The sequence below is a fragment of the Mytilus californianus genome, unplaced genomic scaffold (genome assembly GCF_021869535.1).
Source record: "Mytilus californianus isolate M0D057914Y unplaced genomic scaffold, xbMytCali1.0.p SCAF_8, whole genome shotgun sequence".
NCBI lineage: Eukaryota > Metazoa > Mollusca > Bivalvia > Mytilida > Mytilidae > Mytilus > Mytilus californianus.
This window is the reverse complement of record NW_026262734.1, coordinates 113,266,403-113,292,950: the sequence shown is the minus strand read 5'-3', so window position 1 is coordinate 113,292,950 and position 26,548 is coordinate 113,266,403. Positions and strand designations below refer to the sequence as shown.

General features: G+C 32.8%; 1 protein-coding gene across 1 annotated transcript in view; it reads right to left on the bottom strand.

Annotated features, from left to right (window-relative positions):
• Positions 1–575: 575 nt before the first annotated feature.
• Positions 576–26,548, bottom strand: part of LOC127712739 (proline-serine-threonine phosphatase-interacting protein 2-like) — a 38,562-nt gene continuing 12,589 nt past the window's right edge. The window contains exons 8-14 of the mRNA XM_052219347.1: positions 24,608–24,687; positions 23,507–23,605; positions 22,017–22,113; positions 12,350–12,580; positions 7,718–7,762; positions 2,498–2,589; positions 576–1,104 (exon numbers count right to left, since the gene is read on the bottom strand). Of these exons, the coding sequence (XP_052075307.1) occupies positions 964–1,104; positions 2,498–2,589; positions 7,718–7,762; positions 12,350–12,580; positions 22,017–22,113; positions 23,507–23,605; positions 24,608–24,687 (785 nt within the window). The 3' untranslated portion in view covers positions 576–963. The remainder of the gene's footprint in view (positions 1,105–2,497; positions 2,590–7,717; positions 7,763–12,349; positions 12,581–22,016; positions 22,114–23,506; positions 23,606–24,607; positions 24,688–26,548) is intronic.

Below are 26,548 nucleotides of genomic sequence, written 5' to 3'. Positions count from 1 at the left end.
TGGTTCGTGTTGCTCAGTCTTCAGTTTTGAATGTTGTGTTTTGTAGACTCTTGTTTGTTTTTCTTGATAGTTTGTCTTCGACTAAATTAATGGGTAATGATATACATTGAATCAAGTTGTTCCTTTCGGAATACTTTTACTTTTGGCTATGAAGGGTGTTCATTGATCCTTAGTTGTTAACATCCCTGTGCTTTTTTTTAATGAGGGATAATCTTTTTTTAATGAGGGATAGCCTTTTTTTTAATGAGGGATAGTCTTTTTATAAATGTCAATGATTGTATGGGTTTCCAGTTCCAAACTAAGACAAAGGAAACAAATAAGTCTAAGAATTGTCCTTTTGAATCTTTCTTTTCAGATAAATATATTTATTGACAAATGACATAGTTGTATTTGTTTCTATCTTTGGGGTCATTTGGAATTATCTACAGAATTGTGTTTGTATCTTTGGAGTCATTTGGAATTATCTACAAAATTGTGTTTTTTACTTGTTGGACATTTTGATATATTTTGATATATTTAAGAACGAGGAAACACAAAATTAATCGAAATCTATAGAGACGAATAAGAAGCAACGATACAGGTATATATGCAAATTTAAAAAAAACTATATAAACAGATTCATTAACAGCAGACTACCATTAGAGACATCTTAGAGAGAAATACCATAATACTGGCATTATTACATAAAATACACTGTTACTGTGAAAGTGTAATTTAAAATCAAGATGCTGCACATAAAAAAAGTTGTTTCACAATTGATTATTTTACTTTATAGAATCAAAGTATGAATTCTGACACATCAGTTTATTCTTATGCCTATACATACTTATGTAAAACAGAAATGATTTTAAACTGATTTGTTGAAGTTTGTAAATATCATGGCGTCGCTTTTATTCTTGCATCTGGGTATTTGTAGCAATCACGTGGTTCATAATGGTGAAAATGTCATTAAATAAAGTTTTCCTACACATATGCCATCATCTGTATACACTGTTTGGGTATTAGACCAATTCGTCCATTTTTCACAATCTGAACACTATTTCCTGGCATTTCACGAACAATTTCTACCACTTCACCTACTTGTACATTGTGTTCTGATGGGCTCTATTAAAAGTAATATATTTTAATTGAACATTCTTGAAAGAAATACAATATCAGTCACAACTTGTTAACCTATACTGAATCCTTGGTTAGGAAATGTTCATGTTGTGTATTTGTAGCTGTATAGTAGTACATGCTTGGATCACTATAAGTGATAATTGTTTCCGATTTGCGCAAGCTTTAATTTTCATTTTGTTGTTATTGTATTTGTATACATCTATTTTTCAATTCTTGGAAATTGTTTGTATGTGACATGGTCTCTTTTTTAGTTCCCTTCCACGTTTTGATGTCCGTCACCATCTGAATTTATCGCATTCTCTAGAATATGTCCAAGACAGGATATCAGTTGCACTTGAACATTTAAATACACTACCTTGATTTTAAACTCTTATTATTGATAATTATTACAGATGACGTATGTTGCAAGACTTCATCTTTTTATATTTATACCTTATTTTGTATAATTAAATGCAAAATTACATTATAGATTTTTTAAAAGTAAAATATATGAAACAAACGCATTCATTAATAATTTCAAGAATATGTATAAAGATATGTTTCGTTCTTAGAGTTCCTCAAATTGTCTCTCTTGTTGTACGTTCGTGTTATCACTGAGAATTATAATTTTTTTTTTCTTCAAATTTCTATCCAATGTGTTTTAGCATGTTTGAATATATGAATTTCATAATTGCTATATTCGAAACAGCACATGCTTACTTTTGTCAAATCAATTTTGTTTTAAGGATGTTCGGTGCTCTGTTTTCAATTTGAGAGTTTCACAATTGTGATATTCGAAACAGGACATGTTAGTGTTAATTAGAAACTCTAATCTTGATTTTTATTTTTAACTCTACATTTCTGTTTACTTGTCTTGTCGAATAACATGAGTTTCTTGAATAAAATTCTTCAAGTACTCTCGAAAGTAAAATTTAACAAGTCTTAAAGGTTTTGTTTTAAAAAGCACCAAAATAACAGGACATGCATTGTTAAAACCGGTTCTAGGAGCCGTCTTACACTTGCAGTGAGGTGAGAGGTTTTGTTAGGCTCCGTGTTGAAGGCCTCACTGTGACTTTGTGATGAAGAACAGCAATAAAAGCGCTATTCCTTTGCCTTTTGTATGTTTTTTTTGTTGTGCATTTACTGATTTTGTATCATGGATGGATACCTCATATCCTTTGTTTTTCTATTGTTAGTGTAGCATTGTTGTATATCAAGATTACCTAGCATGCTGTCATATCTATGATAATATCTGTTTAAAATATTTGTTTATGCAGCCTCTCTTCTTTTTTGTAATGACCTAATCACTGAGTGTCATGTATGTATTGACCTAATGACTTAGTGTCATGTCTGTAATGAACTAATAACTTATTGTCAAGTCTGTAATTATGTTACCTACCTTCGATGTGTAAGGTCGTTGTATTCGAACCTGTGCTCGTTCAGGCATGACGTCATGTACATCAGAGTACCCAGACTCTGTGGTGTTAGAACCTGGAAGTTAATAGTATATTTGATATGTCCAACATCGTATATGATAATGAAGAAAGCCTCAGTGATTAGTAAAATGATGGACTGTCAATATTTGTGATTGGAACAGTAGACTTTATAATTTCAGCCTCTGTGATATAAGCAGTGTGATGTTAGCTTCTATGATTGAGAAGTTACACCGGGTTGCAGCTACTGAGTTTGGTAATTCAGACCATGTACTAAGCATCTGTGAATATGAAGTTAGACCCTGAAATATTAACCTCAAATGTTTCCTGTCTGGATTTAACCCCACAACCATTTAGCTTAATTCGTATGAGTTAGACTTCATAAAGGAGCAACTAGAGATAAATGCATACAAACTATACCGTCATCATTACATTTACTTTCCACTATAATAGATGACAACTTTTCACTGAATAATCCAAAGTTTAGTGACCATATAAAACTACGAAGATATTGTATAATTGTCAATGAGACAACTCTCCATCTAAGACCACACGACGTACAAGTTGACGAATATAGGTCACCGTAAACCTTAAACAATGAGCAAAACCCATACCTCAAAATGAACTTTAAAAGGCTTCGAAATAACAAACGTAAAACAATTCAGTTGAGAAAACTAACCGCCTGATTTATGTACAAAAACGAAAACGAAAAATAAACATGATACAACAATAATTACCAAATGTTTTCAGCATTTATTACATTGTAGAGTATAATATCTTGGCATATACTTTGACATGGCAGTGTGTGAAATATGAGAGGTAAGCTTTAGAGGGAGACAATCTAATTCTGTAAGGATGGTTGGCAAACTTGATGAGTTCGGAATATTTATTTGCAACTTAAATGTGGCGAGATTATTTATTTTCGCTCAGACTAAAACCAAAATATTTATTTTCTGCTTAACAGAGAGATATTTTGAACATTTTGTGGCCAGAATATTTATTTTCATGTGTTATAAGGCAACCTTATATATTTGGAACTTAATGGAGGCCAGAATATTTAAGACCAGACCAGTGATGTAAATGCAATGAGCTTATTTAATACTACTTAAAGACACCAGCGTAGTCATGGGCAAACACATTACCATCGGCCTAATGTAAAAAAGTCTTCCAAATCTAGATCGCACTCTGCTAGTTTTGATGAACTTCTTTCACACCTTCATCATCCGCTAGGGTTGCATTACATTAGAACTATTCTTTTTTCGCTGCCTGTTTGTTTTCTAAAATGTTTGAGAGATTATGCACTTGACAAAGGATGCATAAATACATTTTCTTCAATATACAGACTGGTCAGTATAATTTGTGATGTAGTTATTTTCCGTCTTTTTAAACCAGTAAGATCGGAACCTTTACATAATGAAAAGAGGAAATTCCTTCCTTTTCTGTTTACCAATAAAGGAATTGATGCAATCAACATCAGCAACGTTCTACATCACAAGGAGGTAACATCTAAAAATCCACTTTATTTTCAAAATCAGTCTGTTCCTTATTGTATCCTACAGTTTCACCAAAACAATTGCACCTAAAGTATTTGACTATAAACAAACATTGCAGGACTTTGATTTAGAACAATAACTAAAAAATCTTTTGACATGTGACTGTTCCCACTCGCCTTATATTAACAGCCCCTCTGGCCATGTTATTACTGGTGATCTAAACATAATTCAACATGAACATCTCCGAAAGGTGATCTTTCATGGTCTTAAGTTTAAAGAACCGCAACTCTTCAATTGGAACCATAATTATGGATTCCATTGAGGACTATGCCAGAGCATGGGCTAAACGAGTAAAAGTTGTACTGGACACTTTGTCAGAATGGGTCAAAACAATATGGTCTCTGATAAGACGTCCAATTCATAAGTTGAAAAACTGCGTGAATGATCGACTAAAGTCCGTTTTCAAAGACAAAGAAGCTGTGAAATCATCTCTTCACGATAAGTATGATGTTGTTCCTGCGGACAAAGCTTCAAATAATATTGTCTTTGTATGTAATCGTACTACTACGAGTGTCTTGTAAAAGAATTAGGAATAAATGAGCACTCAGGTAATCCCACATACAAAAACATCATTTGAGAAGGATGAGATTTTGTCGAATCATAAGTCCTTCGTGGCTTCAATGAACATTACATTGAACAGCAAATCGGAGACTTACCTTGTTTGTATTGGATACCTAAGCTTCACAACATTCCGTACAAACAACGGTACATTGCCGGCTCATCTGCATGTTCGACGAAGGAATTGTCCATGCCTGTACCAAGTCAGGAATATGACAGTTGTTATCCATTCGTTTGATGTGTTTGAGCTTTTGATTTTGCCATTTGATTAGGGACTTTCCGTTTTGAACTTTCAGAGTTCGGTATTTTTGTGATTTTACTTTTAGATTGACAAAAATTCTGTCCGCAGCGAAAGAGGGTCTTCAGAAATACTGTGAAACTGTTAACTCGCGAAGTGGTATTAACCATATGTGAATTCTAAAAAACTCTAAAGAACTTCTTGATAATTTTAAATCTCGATCTTTCTCTGAAATCAATTCTATTACAACTTTTGATTTTTCAACCCTGTATACCAACATTCACCATGTGAAATTGACAAATCGTCTAAAAGAAATAATCCACAATGCTTTTCAACATAAAAATGGTAGCATATGCTATAAATTTATTACCTTGGGATACCATACGGCATATTTTGTAAATAGTGCACAAAAAGGATGCCACACAGAGGAACAAGTGATCAGTATGCTGGAGTTTCTTATTGACAACGTATTTGTTGAATTTGGATGTAGACTTTTTCAACAAATTGTCGGCATTCCTACGGGAAAGAACTGTGCGACTTTCTTTGCCGGCCTCTTCTTATTTTCATATGAGTCGTAGTTCCTTCAGACACTTGTCAAAAACATGAAGATCAAAGAAGCCAGATCATTTAATTTCACATTCAGATATATTGATGATGTTCTTTCCATTAACAATCTAAACTTTTCTGGTTGGGTTCCATTAATATATACTTCAGAACTAGAAATTAAAGAAACAACAGACACAGCTTCCTCTGCCTCATTTTTAGACTTATAACTCGAATTTGACATAAGCGGTCATCTCAGTACCAGAATCTATGACAAACGAGACAACTTTAATTTGAAATTATCAATTGCGCCCACCTTACTAGCAATATACCAACTTCACCTGCATATGGGATATACATTGCAGTTGCCACTCAGACTTAGTAAAACATCATCAGTGTCTGAGCAGAAAGTTGATGAACCAGGGTTATGTCAAAGAACGTATCGTCCTTTTTCTAAAAAAATTCATCGGAAGATACCAAGACCTTGTTGATAAATATTCCGTATCAACTTCACAAATAATACACGATGGTCTTGAAGTATAGATTCTTGGTACTGACATTGTTCATCATCTTAATTACTTGTTATAGTGTTCTTTTATTTGTCTTTGTATATTATAATTTTACTGTTTAGTCTATTTTTGGTAATATCCATTTGACGTGGCTCGGTACTTATACATCCCGTCAATGTGTAATTATTGTGGTAAATTTTTGTATTCTTGTCTTTCGTTTTTGCTAATGTGCTTTGTCTATATGCCTTTTAGTTTTTCTTTGTTGACATATTTGTTTGTTTTTATAGTGATTAAGATTATAACACAATGTTGACTGCTGTACCCTTATTTTTGACATTTTTACCTATTATGTCTGTTTGTTTTGTTCACACATTATTTTCAACATGATGGAATTTTATGCAACTGTCATACATGTGAGAGGTTTAGCTAGCTAAAAACCAGGTTTAATCCACCATTTTCTACATAAGAAAATGCCTGTACCAAGTCATGAATATGACAGTTGTTATCCATTCGTTTGATGTGTTTGAGCTTTTGATTTTGCCATTTGATTAGGGTCTTTCCGTTTTGAATTTTCCTCGGAGTTCGGTATTTTTGTTATTTTACTTTTTATCCAATTTTGTCTGCCTCCATATGGTCACTCCAGTACTACAAAACTGATGATTTCAAATTTCCTATTTAAAATATTTCTTTTTTTATAACAATATTTCAGCAGCATCTGCATATAGGAAACGTATTCCCTGGCATTTAAATGTTTTGGCTTAGCCTTGTTGTTGTGTATCATTTCCAATTCAATCACTGGTCGATACCATTGCTGTTAGACTACTAGAACATACATGATTCATAAACATACCTTTCTTTTTAAATTTAAAACAATTTAAAGGGGTATTAGCTACGAGATATATAAACAAATAAGATAAGATTTTTTTGTTCAATCATTAATGAAAGTGAAATAGTGAAATAATAATTCGTTTTTAGAAACCAGTTTGGTTCAATTTTGTCAAAATAAGATAAGAAACATCGCTGATGAATTATTTACTTGCAACTGAATAATTCGACCTCATTGAATCCGTATTCATGTGAACTTCAATTTAACTCCTTAGCTAGAGATGGATTACGCATGAATTAGGCGTGTTCAATTATCAGAGGGGAAAGAATGTCCACATTGAAAGTGTAACACGGGTAAACCATTTGATTGACTGATTCGATCCACAAAAACTCATTTTTATACAGGTAAAACGATGATTTAACATATATATTTCACCTTTAATATGAAATCAAACAGACCTAGAAAAATCCAATTGCACGAGTTCGTTATCTATTTATATCTATATTTATGTTTATATCGGGTTATATGACCGTCGGCAGTCTTCGGAGATCACTACGATGGTTAATAGATGGCGTCTAGACTAAAATACACAAAATTTTGATACATATTATCGAGCCTATGCATTGTAAATTGTTTATTTTAGACTTTCTATAAATTTGATATACGTTTTAGTATGTATAAATCAAATATGAGAATTTGAGTCAAATCAGTAAACGTGAATTTGACAGCATTAAAACTCTCTCAGGTAAATATAACTCAAAGTTCTATATAAAAAAATCATAAGACAAGCAATTTTCATACCTGTTATCTTAAGTGAAAGAGTTATGTGTGGCATCACATCTTTGCTTTCAAATTAGTACGTTGGTGTTGTTTCATGACATAAATGTGTTATTGTGCTTAATCTTCTCTTACATTATGTTTTGATTTTACTTTATTATTATTACATACCAAGAACTTACCTCTGTTTGGTCTTACATCAGATATACTTGAATATCCACTAGACGCTGAAATTCAAAGTTATTAAATGATTTTAAGATAAAAAATTCATTCTTTTAAAATGATATTTCAAAACAAATTGTAAACATTATAACGATATGTTAGCATTGGTCTTGACTTCGCGTGCATGTCGGAATTTCGGATTCTCAATGCTCTTTAACTTCGTTCTTTATTTGGCTTTTTAATTTTTTTGAATCGGGCGTCACATATTGGACTTTAGTACACGAAACGCGCGTCTGGCGTAATCAATTTTAATCCTGCAGGTATATATGACGAGATTATCGGTATCTACATTGATTGCGCTATTAACAAATTAGAACGTAACTGCATATGAATTGCAACACAGCTATAGATACTTATCGCACCGCGTGTAAATTATCACGTTGTGATTGGTTTAACACCGTCACGTGGTGACCCCCTATGGATCCGTAGGGGGTAAGTAAATTTCATAGGGGTTCATGACGTCACGTCTACTGTTAATGGTGACGTCATCTATTAATGTTGTTGTGTTTCATTGTTTATTTTTCTACAAAACGCAGTAGAAAAAGTCCCGCCTGCGATAAATTCGTTATACGGTTCACAACTGACCCCCCTACGGACCATAGAGGGTTAATAAAATCTATAGGAGATTCGGCCTTCGGCCTCACCCCCTATGGATTTTACTAACCCTCTATGGATCCGTAGGGGGTCAGTAGCGAACCATATAACTTATATTATGGTTCTACATCCTGTTTATACATTGTATTTATATTTGGGCACTGCACAAGGTAATAAAATTGAGTATGGAAACGGGAAATGTGTCAAAGAGACAAAAACCCGTCCAAAAAGCAGACCACAGCCTAAGTCGCCAATGGGTATTCAGAACAGCGAGAAAATCCCGCACCCGAAAGCGGGTTTCAACTGTCCCCTAAACATAAAGGTGTACTAGAGAAAATGGACGTCATACTAAACTCCGAAACATATAAATGAACCAAAATAAAAAAAAAAAAACATACAAGACTAAAAAAGGCTAGAGGTTCCTGATTTGTGACAGGAAGAAAAATGCGGCGAGGTTAACATGTTTAGTGAGATCTCAACCCCCCACCCCCATACATCTAGACAATGTAGATTAAACAAACACACAGCAATACGCGCAGTAAAACTCAGTTTAAAAGAAGTCCGAGTCCAATGTTAGATAAGGTAACAGATGAAACTTAGCAAAATGACACTGATGAACATAAATTAACAAAGCATTTACTGACATGCCAGTTCCAGACCTCAATTAAACTGATTGAAAGATTATGTCTTCATCATATTAAAATCAAGCACAATCACCCAAAAGGGGGTTTAGTAAAATACCATCATAAAATATACGAAAAGAACATAACCCGTATCATGCCAATAACTGTGTTTATGTCTGACTCAAAGACCCTTTGAGTGAATCAATATTAATTAAAACAAATACCATCTTTAATGATTTGACAACGGTATCGTAACTGTGTCCCTTCTGAATAAGTCTGTGTAAAGGTTTGGCTAGCTTTTGAGGTCAATGACGACATTGTTGTGCTTTGTATAGAATACTACAATAAAAGATTGGATATGAAATACCTAAACGTATAAGATGTCTGCACATTGATTTATATTTACGAATGATGACCTTGTACCGATGATAAAATTTAGTAAATGTTTGTGATATCGAAAACCCTGGTGTAATATTTTTTTAGTTCTACAGAGACTTCTTTCGTTAAAATCAAATACATAGTTACATACACGAACGAATCGTACAAGTTGGGATATATAAACACCATAAGATGGTGCCAATAGAACGTCACCTTCAAAAAATGGATAATTAACAATAGGAAAATTAACATCATCTCTTTTATCTTAAATTTTAGTATTAAGCTTCCTGTTAGTGATACAGATATTAAGATCCAGGAAAGGACAGTGTTCATTGAGGGGCCTGATGGGGGGGGGGGGGGGGGGGGGTCTCATCACGATTCACGAGTTGATTTTTTGGTCAATCACGATTCACAGAAAATAAATTTCCATGATCACGGATCACGAAAATATAAAAAAAAAAAAAATCTGTAGAAAAACGGACCACGATAGCGAAAATGCGCCTATCACGAAGAACGAAAATAACCCATCAGGCCCCTCTTCATTGTTAGAATTAGCTTAATTCAAATATAAAATAGAAGATTTGGTATGATTGCCAATGAGACAACTCTCCACAAGAGACCAAATGACACAGTAATTAACAACTATAGGTCACCGTACGGCCTTGAACAATGAGCAAAGCCCATACCGCACAGTTAGCTATAAAAGGCCACGAAATGACAATGTAAAACAATTCAAACGAGAAAACTAACGGCCTAATTTATGTACAAAAAATGAACGAATAACAAATATGTAACACACAAACAAACGACAACCACTGAATAACAGGCTCCTGACTTGGGACAGACACATACATACAGAATGTGGCGGGGTTAAACATGTTAGCGGGATCCAAACCCTCCCCTTAACCTAAGACAGTGGTGTAAAAGTACAACATAAGAACGAACTATAAAAATCAGTTGAAAGAGGCTTAACTCATCAGATGGATAAAAATACAAATACTACAAATACAAGTGGACGTGGCCGGGTACTTGTACATCCAAACAACAAAAAGACACTAAGTACAGATCTGAGAGTACTCAGTTCAGCTTGATAAATCTCTTTAGTGTACATACTGAAGTCGTCATTATTGAGAGCCAATATATCATCCAAATATCTAAAAGTGTTATTAAATTTTATGTATCAGATGTTGTTTCGATGAGTCTTTGCTGATTTTACTCATAAATTGTAACTCGTAACAATACAGAAAAAGGTCCGCAATAAGTGGTAAACAGTTAGTCCTCATTGGATTTCCGATAACTTGACAATAGACGGAGTCTCCATAGCAAACAAAAATATTATTTAGTAAAAATTCAAGTGCAGTTATCGTATCAAAGCAGGTCCAATTGACATAATTCTCTTGTCTGTTGTTACTAAAAAATGACCGAAAACGGTTTGAACATATATATTCGCACTCCGACCTTTTCAATGCCAATTTAAACTGGTATGTGAATTTTTTCTTCATGAGATTATGAGGCAAAGTGGATTATAGGGTAGAAAAAATCAATACTTTGAACAGATTCAAAATCACCAATATGAGCATGCAATTTATCGAGTACTTCCAACGAGTTTTCAACACTGCAAAAGTAATTAATTCCACTATTTTCAAAGGCCTTATTTGAACAATTTATTACCAGGTTTTTGATTGTACCAAGTGTACTAGTAAGTAGAACAGACATGCAGTTAATAGTGGAACAATGGCTTGAAGACAAAATAAATCTATATTTGTAAAAGAGGGACGAAAGATACCAGAGGGACAGTCAAACTCATAGATCGAAAACAAACTGACAACTCCATGGCCAAAAATAAAAAGACAGACAAATAATAGTACAGATGACACAACATAGAAATCAAAAGACTAAGCAACACGTAAGGTGTTTTATGCAGCTTCGGTTGCCAGTACATAGTTGAAAATTTCATGATATTCGGTTCTGTTTGAAAGAGGTAGCTTAAAGTTTATGTTTGTTACAGATATCATTTACATATAAAAATAATGATATTATTGGCAGCCTTATCAGCCGGAACAAAAACAAATTCCTCGTCGAGTTCTTTTAGCATGACTGTTTGGTTTGGGTGTATGCTGATTTATATTTTTGTTTAGGAAAACGCGATTCGTGCGAGTACGGTGCATTTTCTCTTTTGCATTTTAGGTAGGTTTTTTCTGCCTCGTACTGTTATACATCTGTTCGTTGTTAATGAGAGGACTAAGAGCTCACAAACATGTTTAGAATCGCCACATTCTTTATATGCTAAGTCTGGAGCCTATAACAGATTGGTTGTTTTTCGTTGTTATCTTTTATATTTATTCCTGTTCATTGTTTTTAGCATCAATCAGGACTTTCGTTTTCTCGATTAAATTGTTTCACTTTTTGTCATGTTGGGGTCTTTAATCGCCTACTTTACGGTATGGCTTTTGCTAATTGTTGAAGGCCGTACAGTGTGACCGATAGTAGCTTACATCTTCATCCGTTAGTCTAGGATGGATTGTTGTCTCATTCGCATGTTTACTTTAATTCCTTATTTCAACATTTAGATCTTAAAAAGATTTAAATTGATAAGCAAACAAAGAAAACAAGAACAAACCCCTCACCCCCCAAAAACCCCCAAAGTACAAAAAAAACAAAACAAAACAAAACCCAACAAAAAAGCAAACCATAACAAATAAAACACACAAAAACCGACAAAAACATAACACATCTTTGCGTGCTGAATATTGGTTGAGTCATGATTTTAATTATTTTTTGGGAAAAATTGAAAAAACCTGAAGCATTGACTGCATAAAACTGATAAAGAAAACTAAGTCTCAATAGCAGTACCACTAAAAAGTAAAATAAAAGTAAAAGTTTGGAAAAGTAGGACGGAAACGTTAAAAATTAAAAAAAGCAACAACATTTTGTTACACGTGTGTTAAAATATGTGACAATTTCTATGGTAAGCATTGTTTTCTTTAGTGTACTTACTAATGTCATCATCAAAAGAAATAAGACATTGTTCTTTTGTAGTAATTCTTTCCGTTGGCTTTGGCTGCTCTGTAGGACGGGCAGGAGGGGGCCTTACTCTTGGTTGTTTTGGCAAGTCCTGTGGAATGCGTTCAGGTGGGCGTCTGCTTAGTGTGGTTTTATCATTCTGTCTTGTTTGGTCATGTCCAGAACTGCCCTTTTTGGCATAATAATTCTCGTAAAAGACCTCAGCTAAAATAACAAAATGGTCATTGTTTAACTCCCCTTTAAAAGTTTACCATATATTCATTATCATTTATGTGATATTTGTTCCCGCGAGTAGTTGCAAATCAAAGTTAACATATTCAATGAAGAAATTCTACGTTATATTGAAAAAAATCAACTTTGCTTTTAACATTAAAAAAAAAGTAAAATCACAAAAATACTGAACTCCGAGGAAAATTCAATCGGAAAGTCCCTAATCACATGGCAAAATCAAATGACAAAACACATCAAACGAATGGACAACAACTGTCATATTCCTGACTTGGTACAGGCATTTTCAAATGTAGAAAATGGTGGATTGAACCTGGTTTTATAGCGCTAAACCTCTCACTTGTACGACAGTCTTATCAAATTCCGTTATATTTACAACGATGCGTGAACAAAACAGACATTATAAATAAAATAGTCAAAATATGGGTACAGCAGTCATCACTGTGTTACAATATCAAAACAAACAATTATTTACAAAAAAGCACAAAAGCATCTATCAAATTAAAAACCACATTCATTGCTTCGCGTGTCCGACGTCAGAAAATGTAAACGTCACATAAGAAAAAAGTTTGTCATTCAATGTTTATTCAAAACAATTTTATAATTTCACATGGGGAATGTTGGTATACAGGGTTAAAAAATCAAAAGTTATGTTAGAATTAATTTCAGAAATAGACCGAGATTTAAAATTGTCCGGAAGTACTTTAGAATTTTTAAGAATCCACATATGGTTAATACCACTACGCGAGTAAAATAAATTTGTCGTTTGTCGTTCAAAGTATTTTCAAATTTATAATAGAATAATAACATAATGACATATAATAGAACAATAACATAATGCCGGGATCTTTTAAAGTACAGAGTCACGTTATAAGAACCACAGAAACACAAAAAGTCGCATATACAAAACACACCAGCAAAAATGAAAGATAATACAAACACATTGACGGGATGTATAAGTACCTAGCCACGTCAAATGGATATCACAGAAAACAAACCAAACAGTAAAAGTAATATTAATAATAGAACACAGACAAATGAAAGAACAATATTACACGTTGTTAAGATGATAAACAACGTCAGTATGCAGAATCTATACTTCAAAAAGCCTGTATTTCTACAATTTATAAACTCCTGGATTCATTTATTTTACTATATTTTAGTTGTGTTTTCGAAGTTTAATAAGTTTGATCCAAGTGCAAAAATTTGTCATCTATTCAGAATGAACCCACACACATTTTCACAATCCAATGCAATTAACAATAAAATTCTTCTAATCATAATTGTCCACATATTCTTTGAGAATATATAGGGTAAAGTCCGTTTGAATTATCTAAATCTTCATTTTTTTTATGTTTATGAATTAGGTTTTTTTTTTTTAGATTTTATCAATTTTCTTTTACATAGTTTAATAAGTCTAATGTACATAAATTTTTTAATTGAAAATCATGTTTATGAATTAGGTTGTTTATTTTAGATATTGTCAATTTTCTTCTACATAGTTTAAGAAGTCTAAAGTACATAATTTTTAAAAAGTTCCGTTTGTTAGTGAAACGCTGTCCCTAAGATCTAAAATTCAAAATTGATTAAAATGAAAAACAACAGTCAACGTAGTGATAGCAGCTACTTAGTACACGGACCTATTGCGTAATGTATTCATTTAGGTATCAAGGGTAAAGTGTTTGTCATTTACATTTCATTAACAGTTTTTTTTTTCATTGACAAACGAAAGAAATTTTCGATTAAGCTGTAGAAAGTGTACTGGAAATGTACATTTACAACAGAGACCTACCTGGTTAAAAAAAATACCAAAAAATTAAAGGTATGATCTTTTCATTGTACATTTCCATTAGAAAAAAATTCACTGCATTAAAAAAAAAGAAGTATAAAATATCATCCACGTACTTAAAATATATATTACACTGTGAATAAAAAAACATACGCAACTTAATATATATATTTGATGAATATTTTAAAAGCTTAGGATACTGTAACATACAAATATTTTTTCCATAAGTTTAAATCTTTTATTTTTAACAAAACAATGGATGAGTAGGATGCAGTAAAAAAAAACTAAATTGTAGAAACCAACTGTCCTTTGTGACATTTTCATAGAGCATAAGATTAACACTTTGATAAACAACATATCCAATAAAATAACTTATATGAAAAATAAGAAGCTGTGGTATAAAATTGAGAATGGAAATGGGGAATATGTCAAAGAGACAACAACCCGACCAAAGAGCAGACAACAGTCGAAGTCCACCAATGGGTCTTCAATGCAGCGAGAAAATCCCGCACCCGGAGGTGGTCATCAGCTGGCCCCTAAATAAAATTGTGTGCTAGTTCAGTGAAAATGAACGTCACACTAAACTCCAAAACATATAAATGAATATGACTGGTATGACTGTAAATGAGACAATTCTACACCAGAGATCAATGAAACTTAGTACACATATTCATTGGGACGTAAACTCGAAAATATGCTAACCACATTCTTTATGTGCCTGTCCCAAGTCAGGAGCCTGTAGTTCAGTGATTGTCGTTGGTTCATGCCTGTCATATTTGATTTTCGTAAATTGTTTTGTTATACATTAAGCCGTTAGGTTTGTCAATTGAATAGTTTCAGATTTTTCATGTCAGGGCCTTATATAGCTGACTATACGGTATGGGGTTTTCTCATTGTGTGTCGCACAACTGCCTATAACTGCTTACATCCACTTCATTTGAACTTTGGTAGATAGTTGTCTCATTGGCAATCACACCACATCGCCTTATATTTATATTAATTAGTATTGTGATCCACATTACGCGGTTTACTGAACATGTGTGTCCTATCGATACAGATTCTTATTGAAAATTATGTCTGATAGTGGAGTGACAAATCAGGAAAAGTCGCTTATTTAAAGAGTTTAATGGACCGAAATACCTCACGGCTGAAAATTCACATGAAGACATAAAACATTATACTTTCATTTTAGCCCTGTCGTAGAGTTTTCCCACGGTGCAGTTTTTTGTAAAATCGCGTTAAAGTGTGATTTTCGGAGTCTTTTCTTTTTCATTTTCAAACACGGGAACGCTTATAATAAATTCCCGAATGAAAATATCATCAAAAAGATTTGTATCAGATAAAAGAGTTATGTATCAGCTTTCATTTGACATCAAACTTTAATATCATATGAACATATAAATTGAGTGAATTGGACGATTTTCAAATGTATGTAACATTTTTTTCAATCTTACTGTCTGTCAAAGTATATTACATTTCTTATATATATCACCAATAGTAATTTTTTACAAAAAATAGTGGAACAACCAATACTCAAGAAGTTTTGATATATAAAAGTTTGATAGAACATACAAATCAACTTTTACAAGCATTTTTATAAAACTCGTCACATAGCAGTATTACTACTCAATTTTCACCTCAATAAGTCATGTAACGTTCCCCTTTCCTATTTTCCCTTGTCATATGAAATGCAATGAATTTAATATGCATTTTCTTAAGTTTTATAAAAAAAGTATATACATTTGTATCAATAGATGTGTCTATGTGCTTGAATAAGTACAGATGCTAAGGTTTAATAACTTTTGATGTGCTTTTATTTTTGTTTTTCGAAAAGACTAATTTTAAACCACATTGGAACACATCCGAAAAATTCCGGAAAATTATTGTCAGTGCTTATTCCATTAAATAAGAACGAGTTAAGTAGCTTAGATCGTGTTATTAAGCCTTTACATGTCCAAGAAGAAAACATTTTCATGCATTTGAATTAGTGAAAAAAAAAATGTAACAGAAACAAATGACAACCACTAAATAACAGGCTCCTGACTTGGGACCGCCACATACAGAATGTGGCGAGGTTAAACATGTCAGCGGGCGCCCAACCCTCTCCTTACATCGGACATTGGTGTACTAGTATATAAAAAGAAGATGTGGTTTGATTGCCAATGGAACAACTCTTCACAAGAGACCAAATGACACAGATATTTACAACTATAGGTTACCGCACGACCTTCAACAATGAGCAAATCCCATACCACATAGTCAGTTATTAAAGGCGTCAAAGGGACGATAAGGTTTATTTCAAATGGTGGTAGATCGAAATTGTTCTTCAAGTCATTGAATGCAGATCAATTAGAGATTGTAAGAAATTTCTTTGTGCACCTGAAAATATACATGGGTTGATAAGATTTGTAGGTACATTGTAACTATGCACTATCACACTACAATGATTTTGATTTGCAAGAACATGACGAAATATTTCTAGCGGGATCTTTTCAAAATCTAGACTGTGATGCAATTTTGTGAAGAATCTGTAAGTGACTGAAGAGGCAGATATAAGAATTATTCTGCAGCCTCTTTTTGCCAATGAACAGATATTGAAAAGTTATTCCAAGGGTTGCGTCATATTAAAATCATGACAGTTATGTTTTATTTCTAATAAGGTCTTTTCCTCAGATGTCAAACATGTTGAATTTTGATTTTAGACTGGAGGCGTTTCTTCAACCAAAGCCACAAAAAAGTTTTTACCTATTCACGACAGTTTTTAAAAGTTATTGGACCCCTGATGTCTGGCACACTAACAGCAGCTCGCGCTCTTACAGGATGCGACACGTCTTCTCTAATCGAAATTGGCAAAGGAAGACAATTACAAGGGTTCGGGAAAAACATGCATGTATCAAAATTTGTCATTCTTGTGGATTCTTATATTGACACATATGTTGCAGTGAAAATCAATTCACCGCGGATCAAAATGACCCCAGAAGCAATGGTCAATCAGTACATGGTGATCTGAAAAAACTCATGAGTTTTGTCGGCGCCATACAATGACATCCACTTTTTTTTTCTAGTATTCCGTTACCTTTTCAAATTGATGTGCATATTGATGTCTAGTGTTAGTGTATTATAATTAAACATAGACAGCACTTTTGAAGCGTAATATCCCTGTGAATCTTTGTTTGTAGTACACATATATATCGGGCTTTCAAGTCTGCTATATATTCCATTGTTTATAGATATAAGAAGATGTGGTATGAGTTCCAATGAGACAACTCTCCATCCAGGTCATAATTTGTAAAAGTTACCATTATAGGTCAAAGTACGGTCTTCAAAACGGAGCCTTGGCTCACACCGAACAGTAAGGGCTCCAATAAATGACTAGTGTAAAACCATTGCAACGGTCTAATCTACAGTAAAAACCTAGAAACGAGAAACATTTATGAACCACATCAACAAACGACAACCATGTCTGTCGTTGATTTATAAAAAAGGGGGACACATCTTCTCAATGTGCTATTGGTCTACTTCGGTACTGATTTATTTATTAACATAAAAACAAACTTCATATACTATAGTGTGATGAACATAAAGACTAATTTTTATAGTTCTAACATCCTCTTAAGTTTAAATAATAAGCCAAGAATTTCATCATTTTTTTTCATAACATCATGGACCGGGTGTTAACTTTACAGTTCTTATTTCTCCTCTGTTCTTTATGGCATTTTAACAACACTTTCTCAAAAATATCTTCATATGTGGCCATATATTATTACATAGCTAAATCTTAATTATGAATATTTTTTGTCGATAATTTCCGTAAATAAAGATATTTGTTTCATTTTCTTACATGTTGCAAGCGAGGGTATGAATCACTTATCTCTGGTAATCAGACATAAATATGACTAGCTGTATTTGTGAAGCATTCCTAGCGCATGCTTCCATCGAAAAAATTTCTCAGTTAACATGAGAGACTACCGAGAAATTGTCCAAAATGTCGAAAATTTGCAATTTTTAAAAATCCCCTCTTTTGACCTTTGACCGCAGTTTTCAAAAATCTGCACCACTTTGGCACTCTACGACACGCCTTAATCAAAGGATATTATATTTATCTACAAAATAAGACCAAAATTAGCCGTGAGGTATTTCGGTCCATTCAATTCTCAAATTTACCTTATTTGTCACCGTACTATGATGATTTATACATTTCAAACGGAAAATATATAATCGGATAAAGTATTGTTTAAATATTTTCACCTTTTAATGAAATTTTTATGTTTTCGAATCGATAAGAAGTTATCCAGTGTTGTTTGAAATATATGTTTAGATCACAGCTACTTGATTCGGTGTTCTATTTATTAAAATGCTGTAATTTGACCTGATGAATACATTTTGTACGAATTTAATACTTCCTTGAAATTTTGAATAATGGGCTAGAATGAGGTACTAATAATTTCAAATTGATTTGTTTTTATTTTGTGAAATATTGTTTTCATTCAAATGAATATCTTTTTTCTGTCGTACTATTTTAAATGTTAGAGTGTTCAAAATATAAGTATACCTAACTATTAATAATAATGTGAACACATTTTGTGATTATCAGTGAGCTCTCAAAATGCTCAATTACCTTTTGTGATTTTGAGAACTACTTCTTATTTTTGTGTAATTTCAAAAGCAAGTTTTCATCTCAAATAACAAAAGAGCAAACAAAATGTTTCGGTCGCATGCCAAAAGAGGGGGAAATAATGTTAGTTAGAAATAACACATATCTGACATATAAAGCGATGCAGCTTGTTAATATAAAGCACATTCCATAATTCGAATACACTGTTTTATCTGTTTTAATCACATATATATATTAACCTACCACTGGCAACAGTATTTTGTCATCGAAAAATTTAATCCACAAGAAATAAGCTTACACTGTCCATCATAACGTCACAGCACAATTTCAATTCCGAATTAATTGAAGGAATTTACTATTGCAAATCATCAAGCAACCCAACAATGATGTGAGAGGAATTAATGCAGTACATTTATGTTTTGTACACATTATAGGCAGAGATATAAATGCAAGTTTCAATTATTGTTTTGTTCTTGTCGCTTTTTCCAACTTAGAATATATCCTACCTGCTATAGATCTCCGAGATTTGACTGGTTCTGCTGCGTCGAGTTATCTTTCTTTGACATTGTCCGAAATAAGACAACATTCGTTAATTGCTCAAAGTTAGTAAAAAGATATACCCTTTTTTGTTGTAAGTAGGATATACATATTAAACAGTCCGACACTGACCTTATATGGTATACACACGGTTAGTAAATTTAATACGAAGTATCCAGCTACGTTCTTGTCCCTGACCGTGTATATACAATATTAGGTCTCTGAAGGCCTGAATAGGAAATAACTGTTGCTAGTGGTAGAACATATACTTGATGAGAAAATGCGTAGTTCAAACAAGAGAGAGATATAGGCATTTCGAGAGCAATCTTAAGTAAAAGCATATTACATATAAACTCACTTGGTAATTCTATACAGAAAAGAAAATGATTGACTATAATGGTATCAATAATTCACATCACATATTATAATAAAGGTAAATTGGTTGAATAGATAACCAACGACCGTTTAATACTTATTACGTTTATATATCACCAATTTGTTTTCTTTTGATTGGACTTGAGGAGATGCTTGACACAAAAATATATAAGTTATCTTGTTAATACCTGACTACTGGCTCTTACTGAAGTGGTCTACTGACCCTTCTGTGAAACCTCACCTCCCAGTTTCGGAGTGGGTTCATGATGTTAATCTTCTGATTTCTTTGTACTGTATTTCTTAATGTTTATATTTCATCATTTTTCATTTTTGTCAATGCATTGTGTTGTCTGTTATCATCTTGAGTTATTGTTTTGAATTTCTCACCACTAGGTAGCTTCTACGGAACATATGAACATAATTCGTAAAAGAAGCTAAAAATCTCTGTGTAATGTTAATGGGGATTACATATCCGACTTTGTTGTAAGAGGTCATTGTTTTATTCAGTTTGTGATAAATGTAGACTTTTTTCTTCTTCAAAATATTGTAATAAAGCATCGAATCGACTTATAATGGCATTGATATAGTGTTGAATTGACACGAATGACAAAAAATTACAAACTAATCAAAATTTGATATTGTTCTGAAGAAAAAAAATTGTTTACATCCTTTTTTTCTATGAAATACATAACATTTGGCTATACTTTAGATCCTTTTTGGTTTAACATGTAGACCCTATTTCGGTTTATCATGTAGACCCTTTTTTGGTTTAACATATAGACCCTTTTTTTGTTTAACATGTAGATCCTTTTTGGTTTAACATGTAGACCCTTTTTGGTTTAACATGTAGACCCTTTTTTTGTTTAACATGTAGATCCTATTTGGTTTAACATGTAGATCCTTTTTGGTTTAACATGTAGATTCTTTTGGTTTAACATGTAGATCCTTTTTTTGTTTAACATGTAGATTCTTTATGGTTTAACATGTAGATCCTTTTTGGTTTAACATGTAGATCCTTTTTGGTTTAACATGTAGATCCTTTTTTTGTTTAACATGTAGATTCTTTATGGTTTAACATGTAGATTCTTTTGGTTTAACATGTAGATCCTTTTTTTGTTTAACATGTAGATTCTTTATGGTTTAACATGTAGATCCTTTTTGGTTTAACATGTAGATTCTTTATGGTTTAACATGTAGATCCTTTTTTGGTTTAACATGTAGATCCTTTTTGGTTTAACATATAGATCCTTTTTGGTTTAACATGTAGATCCTTTTTGGTTTAACATGTAGATTCTTTTGGTTTAACATGTAGATCCTTTTTTTATGTAACATGTAGATTCTTTATGGTTTAACATGTAGATCCTTTTTGGTTTAACATGTAGATCCTTTTTTTGTTTAACATGTAGATTCTTTATGGTTTAACAAGTAGATCCTTTTTTGGTTTAACATGTAGATCCTTTTTGGTTTAACATATAGATCCTTTTTGGTTTAACATGTAGATCCTTTTTGGTTTAACGTTTAACATGTAGATCCTTTTTGGTTTAACATATAGATCCTTTTTGGTTTAACATATAGATCCTTTTTGGTTTAACGTTTAACATGTAGATCCTTTTTGGTTTAACGTTTAACATGTAGATCCTTTTTGGTTTAACGTTTAACATGTAGATCCTTTTTGGTTTAACGTTTAACATGTAGATCCTTTTTGGTTTAACATGCTATTTAAAAATGTTTGTATGAGGTTCTGGATTTTCAAATATTTTGACCAATTGAAATTGTCATAATGCACATCTGGTGCAGTACAATTGGTACCGTTTATGTTATGATGAGCTTCCTTTGTATTTGATATACTGTAAATTCATCATCAAAAGAAAAGTTCAGAGTTAATGTTTGAAAAATCCCAAGGTATAAAAAAAAAATAAAACGCTATCAACCAAATAATAATACAATTGGTATGTGGGATATGCAACCTAATAGTTGACACTTTCAACTTTGAATTATTAAAATTTTACAATAATGATAATTTCTTAAAATTAAAATGGAAAATGTTATCGTTTATTCATCTGATACAAAAAAAAAAGAAACAAATTGTAACGAACCTGGCCTTTCTGAACCTGTATTGTGTCTGTCAATAAATTCACGTAATTCTTTGTCTATGTCACACAGTTCTAACATTTGCCGAACATTTTCTGCACACTAAAAGTATAAATTACGATTATTTGATAGACTAATGTGGAATGCCCTACTCGCAGCTAAAGCTCTCTTCAACGTGTTTGGATTATGTTTAGCGATGACCTTCCTTTACGTTTGATTATAGAAATAATACCCTAGACTTTACTATGCCCTTAAAGTAACAATTTGAAATGTCGATATTTAACTGCATCTAAGTTCGGATTGGTTCCGGATTAAATATTGACATGATATACAATGCTACTAGTAGAAGGTGTTGGTAAAGTTCTGACTAATGGGTTCGTTTTAAAGTAATATCCAAATGTAAACTCCGTCTTAATAGATATACCTTTTAGGTTTGAATCAATCCAATGGAACATGTAGGATGCCTTTGAGAATTCAAACTAAATGGAAAAGTATGTAATTTAAAGATTTGGGAGTATTTTACTTAAAATAAGTAAGAGTTTTATTTGAATTCTGATCTCATTGACTAGTGAATTGATTAGTGTTGTCTAATTGAACTTTTTTTTTAATTCGTAACTCGGATAATCTTTCGACCGATTAACCGGTTAACCGGTAGTTAAGTTGATGTTCAAAGGACCTTGTCTACAGTATTTTTCAAATGTAAGGGAATAGGATATGATATATTGAAGATTGTTTTTTCGATTTTTTTCTGAGAGTTATGTCGAGTTTCAATCTGAAATGTTAACATGATTGTGGTACCACATGTATACAATAAATCAATTTCATATAATTTATATTCAAAATGTTTAAGGAAGTGAAGAAGTTAAAGTAAAATAATAAACTTAATCTAAATTGTGATCAGATAATAACTGCTCTATATATTTTCCTAGGTGCAAAATATTTTTACCTTATATATTGCACTCAAGCAGACAATTATTATTATTTCTATAATGCTAATTATTTTGTAATTTGAAATGTTTTCATTGTTAATCAAATTATCAATATACATGCACTGCAAAATTGATTTACACAAAATATTGAATCTTTATCTTTACTTTAATGGCGATTTACACAAGCCGGATAATCCGAACCTGAACATGATCTACAAAGGCATAGAAGACGCTTATCATGTCGACGTACCCAGTCTCGCAGGATGTGGTTTCTACCTCATGTACGATTGAATAGATTTGTGAGATTTGAGAATCGTTAGACAAATTTTGCCTCTAATTACCCAACATTGAGAATCCGTACTCATAATGAATGCTCACCTCATGATGATATACATAACATTTAGCTTTGGAATCAGATGATCATGGCCAACATAGCTCTTACCTGATCATGATCTACACATGTTTGGGAATATATACATAATCATGGCCAACATAAGCTCTTACTTGATCATGATCTACACATGTTTGGGAATCTATACATGATTATGGCCAACATAAGCTCTTACCTGATCATGATCTACACATGTTTGGGAGTCTATATTAGTACACTTCCAGAGTAGATCTCTAAGAAGTTCAATCCTCGCTTCTTCGAGATTTTCAAATACCTGCAGAAAAAAATTAGTAAACGTGCATTTATGAATAGAAAATGTCTAGAGAAGAAATATTTCAAATATTGATGGTGTAAATTATATTGACCTGAATATTGACCTTCATGACCTGTAGACATTTACAGCGTCACATGCATTTGTGTTTATTATATATCGTTTTCCATATGTTTCTATAACAAGTGGTAAAATGCTATGGTGCCAAAGAGCGTTTCAAGTCACTTTCTTTCAATCAAGACCAAGCTGACATCTAAACAGTGATCTTCGATATCGTACAATTCGTTTGATCTAATATATTATGCATATAAAAGTAACGAAATGACAATGTGAACAGGAAGAAAAAGTGAATTAGGATCATTTCTTGATATTGGTGAAGTAGTGAATAATTTAAAACAAAAATGCCCTTCTTAAATATAAACAAATGTAATTGAAAATTAAAGAACCTTTTTGAGCAAGCTCACATAACCCAAGACCCAACATTGTCACTGGGCAAACAAAATCTCACCAGATTCAAAGACTCATTATTCCTTCAAAAATAAACTGACAAACATTTCTTGTGGATATGCACATATACATATTATGTCCTCATTAACTACAAATTTTCATGAAATTCTGTTGTGTGGATTCAGAGGAGTTGCACTGACCAGCTGTTGCAGTAGTATATTAAGGTTAAAATTCGAAGTTCAAATGGGCATAACTCCTAGAACAAAATTGAATCAGAATTTCCTATCAAAATGCACATCTACATATTATGTCCTTATTATCTACAAAGTTATATATTGTCTGTGACCAATGAGAGAAAATAAGACAAGAATGTCTTGTCGTCCATTACATTATAAATATGGTAAAACGAACAAAAAAATAAATAAAACATCCTGACGAGATTTGAACCACTCAACATTAATTAAGAATTAAGAATAAGCTGCCAGATGCCATTCCTTTCTCGATCAATTTGTAGAAAAACCCACATCAGGTCAAAGTTCAAAAAAAGTTTTTAATTACAAAACATGTGTTCTCCATGTCTTTTTCCCATTGCGTTCTTATGTTCTCTAAAGTTTCTATGCTGCTCTTGTAGGATTGATCTGGAATAAAGGAAATCAACTATTTATTTTATACTTATTTTCGTCTTAAAGTATCGTTAAATAACAGATGTATAACGGAACTATGGACAACTGTCGTAGAAGTGGGAGGTTTTACCAGCTATAAAACCCACCATTTCGTTTCGGAAAATGCCTGTACCAATTCAGGAATATGAGAGAAGCGAAAGATACCAAAGGGACATTCAAACTCATAGGTCAAAAATAAACTGACAACGCCATGGCCAAAAAAAGAAAAAGACAAACACACAAACAATAGTACACACACACAACATTGAAAACCAAATACTGAGCAACAAGAACCCCACCAAAAACTAGGGTGATCTCAGGTGCTCCGGAAGGGTAAGCAGATCCTGCTCCACATGTGGCAACCGTCATGTTGCTCATGTTAGTACAAACCCGTAATAAGTCTAATAGGTCACATTCGGGGAAAGGGGGACGGGATTGTAGTTACTACAATTGGAACATATCCGTTATCATCTGAGAAACGGATATTCCATAACGGTCAACCAACTCGTGATGGCGTCCGTAAAATTTTCGAAGGGATGACTTCATTGTCACCACTTGGAACTCTTGGTTAAATAGCTTCCTTGTGAGCAGCAACCCTCTATGAACGAAATTATGATTGGAAATAGAAGCCCGGGAATATCGTATCATCTGGGAGATATATACTCCGTATGCAGGTGTTACTCGATTGTTGCTAAATAAAAATGGGAAGTTCACAATTTGAAAGCTGAAATCATCCCTTTTGTCGTAAAGTGTTGTTTTCAACCGGCCCTTAGTGTCAATTTCTAGATGCAAGTCAAGATATGAGGAAGACTTAACTGCATCTGTTGTATCCTTGTATCCTTAATGACAGTTGTTTTCCGTTCTTTACGTTGATTGGTATAGATTAACGTTTGAATTTGTCAGGTTTTGAATTTACTTTGGAGTTCGATATTTTTGTTAGTACTTATATTTTAAAATGCATATAATTCTGACGATCCTGATTTGCCAAACCATATTTAAAGATGTAAAATCGTTTTGCTTTAGCTTCATATTGTAGACGAAATGCGCGTCTGGTGTATATATTTTTAATCCTGATATATATGATGAGTTTATTTACAACCACTGGGTCGATGCCACTGCTGGTGGAGGTTTCTCCCCGAGGGTATCACCAGACTAGTAGTCAGCACTTCTGTGTTGACATGAATTATCGATCATTGATATGATCATTATAAATTAACTGTTTATAAAACTTCGAATTTTTCAAAAGACTGAAGATTTTCTACCCAGGAATAGATTACCTTAGCTGTATTTGACAAAACCTTTTGGAATTTTTTATCCTTAATTATCTGCAACTTCGAACTTTATTTGGCCTTTTTAACTAGTTTCATTCGACCGTCACTGATGAGTCTTTTGTAGACGAAACGTGCGTCTGGCGTATAAAATGTTAATCCTGATATCTATGGTCAGTTTATTCATAAGGAAATGTTACTTTTACATTAAATTACAATGACAGAGAATGGATAGTTTTGTACCACCTGCGGAATATAATTATTCCCCTTTGGAGTACCTGTGTTCTTCATCGTTTTTGTCGAGCCTGCGACTTTTGTCGCAAAAGCGAGACATAGCGATCCTACATTCCTTCGTCGACGTCCACAAATATTCACTCTGTGGTTAAAGTTTTTCAAATTTGAATAAATTTCTTAAACTATTCTGGATTTCTACCAAACTTGGACAGAAGCTTGTTTATGATCATAAGATAGTATCCAGAAGTAAATTTTGTATAAAAAAATCCTGTTTATCCGTATTTTACTCATAAATGGACTTAGTTTTTCAGCCAGTTAACATTACATTTACTCTG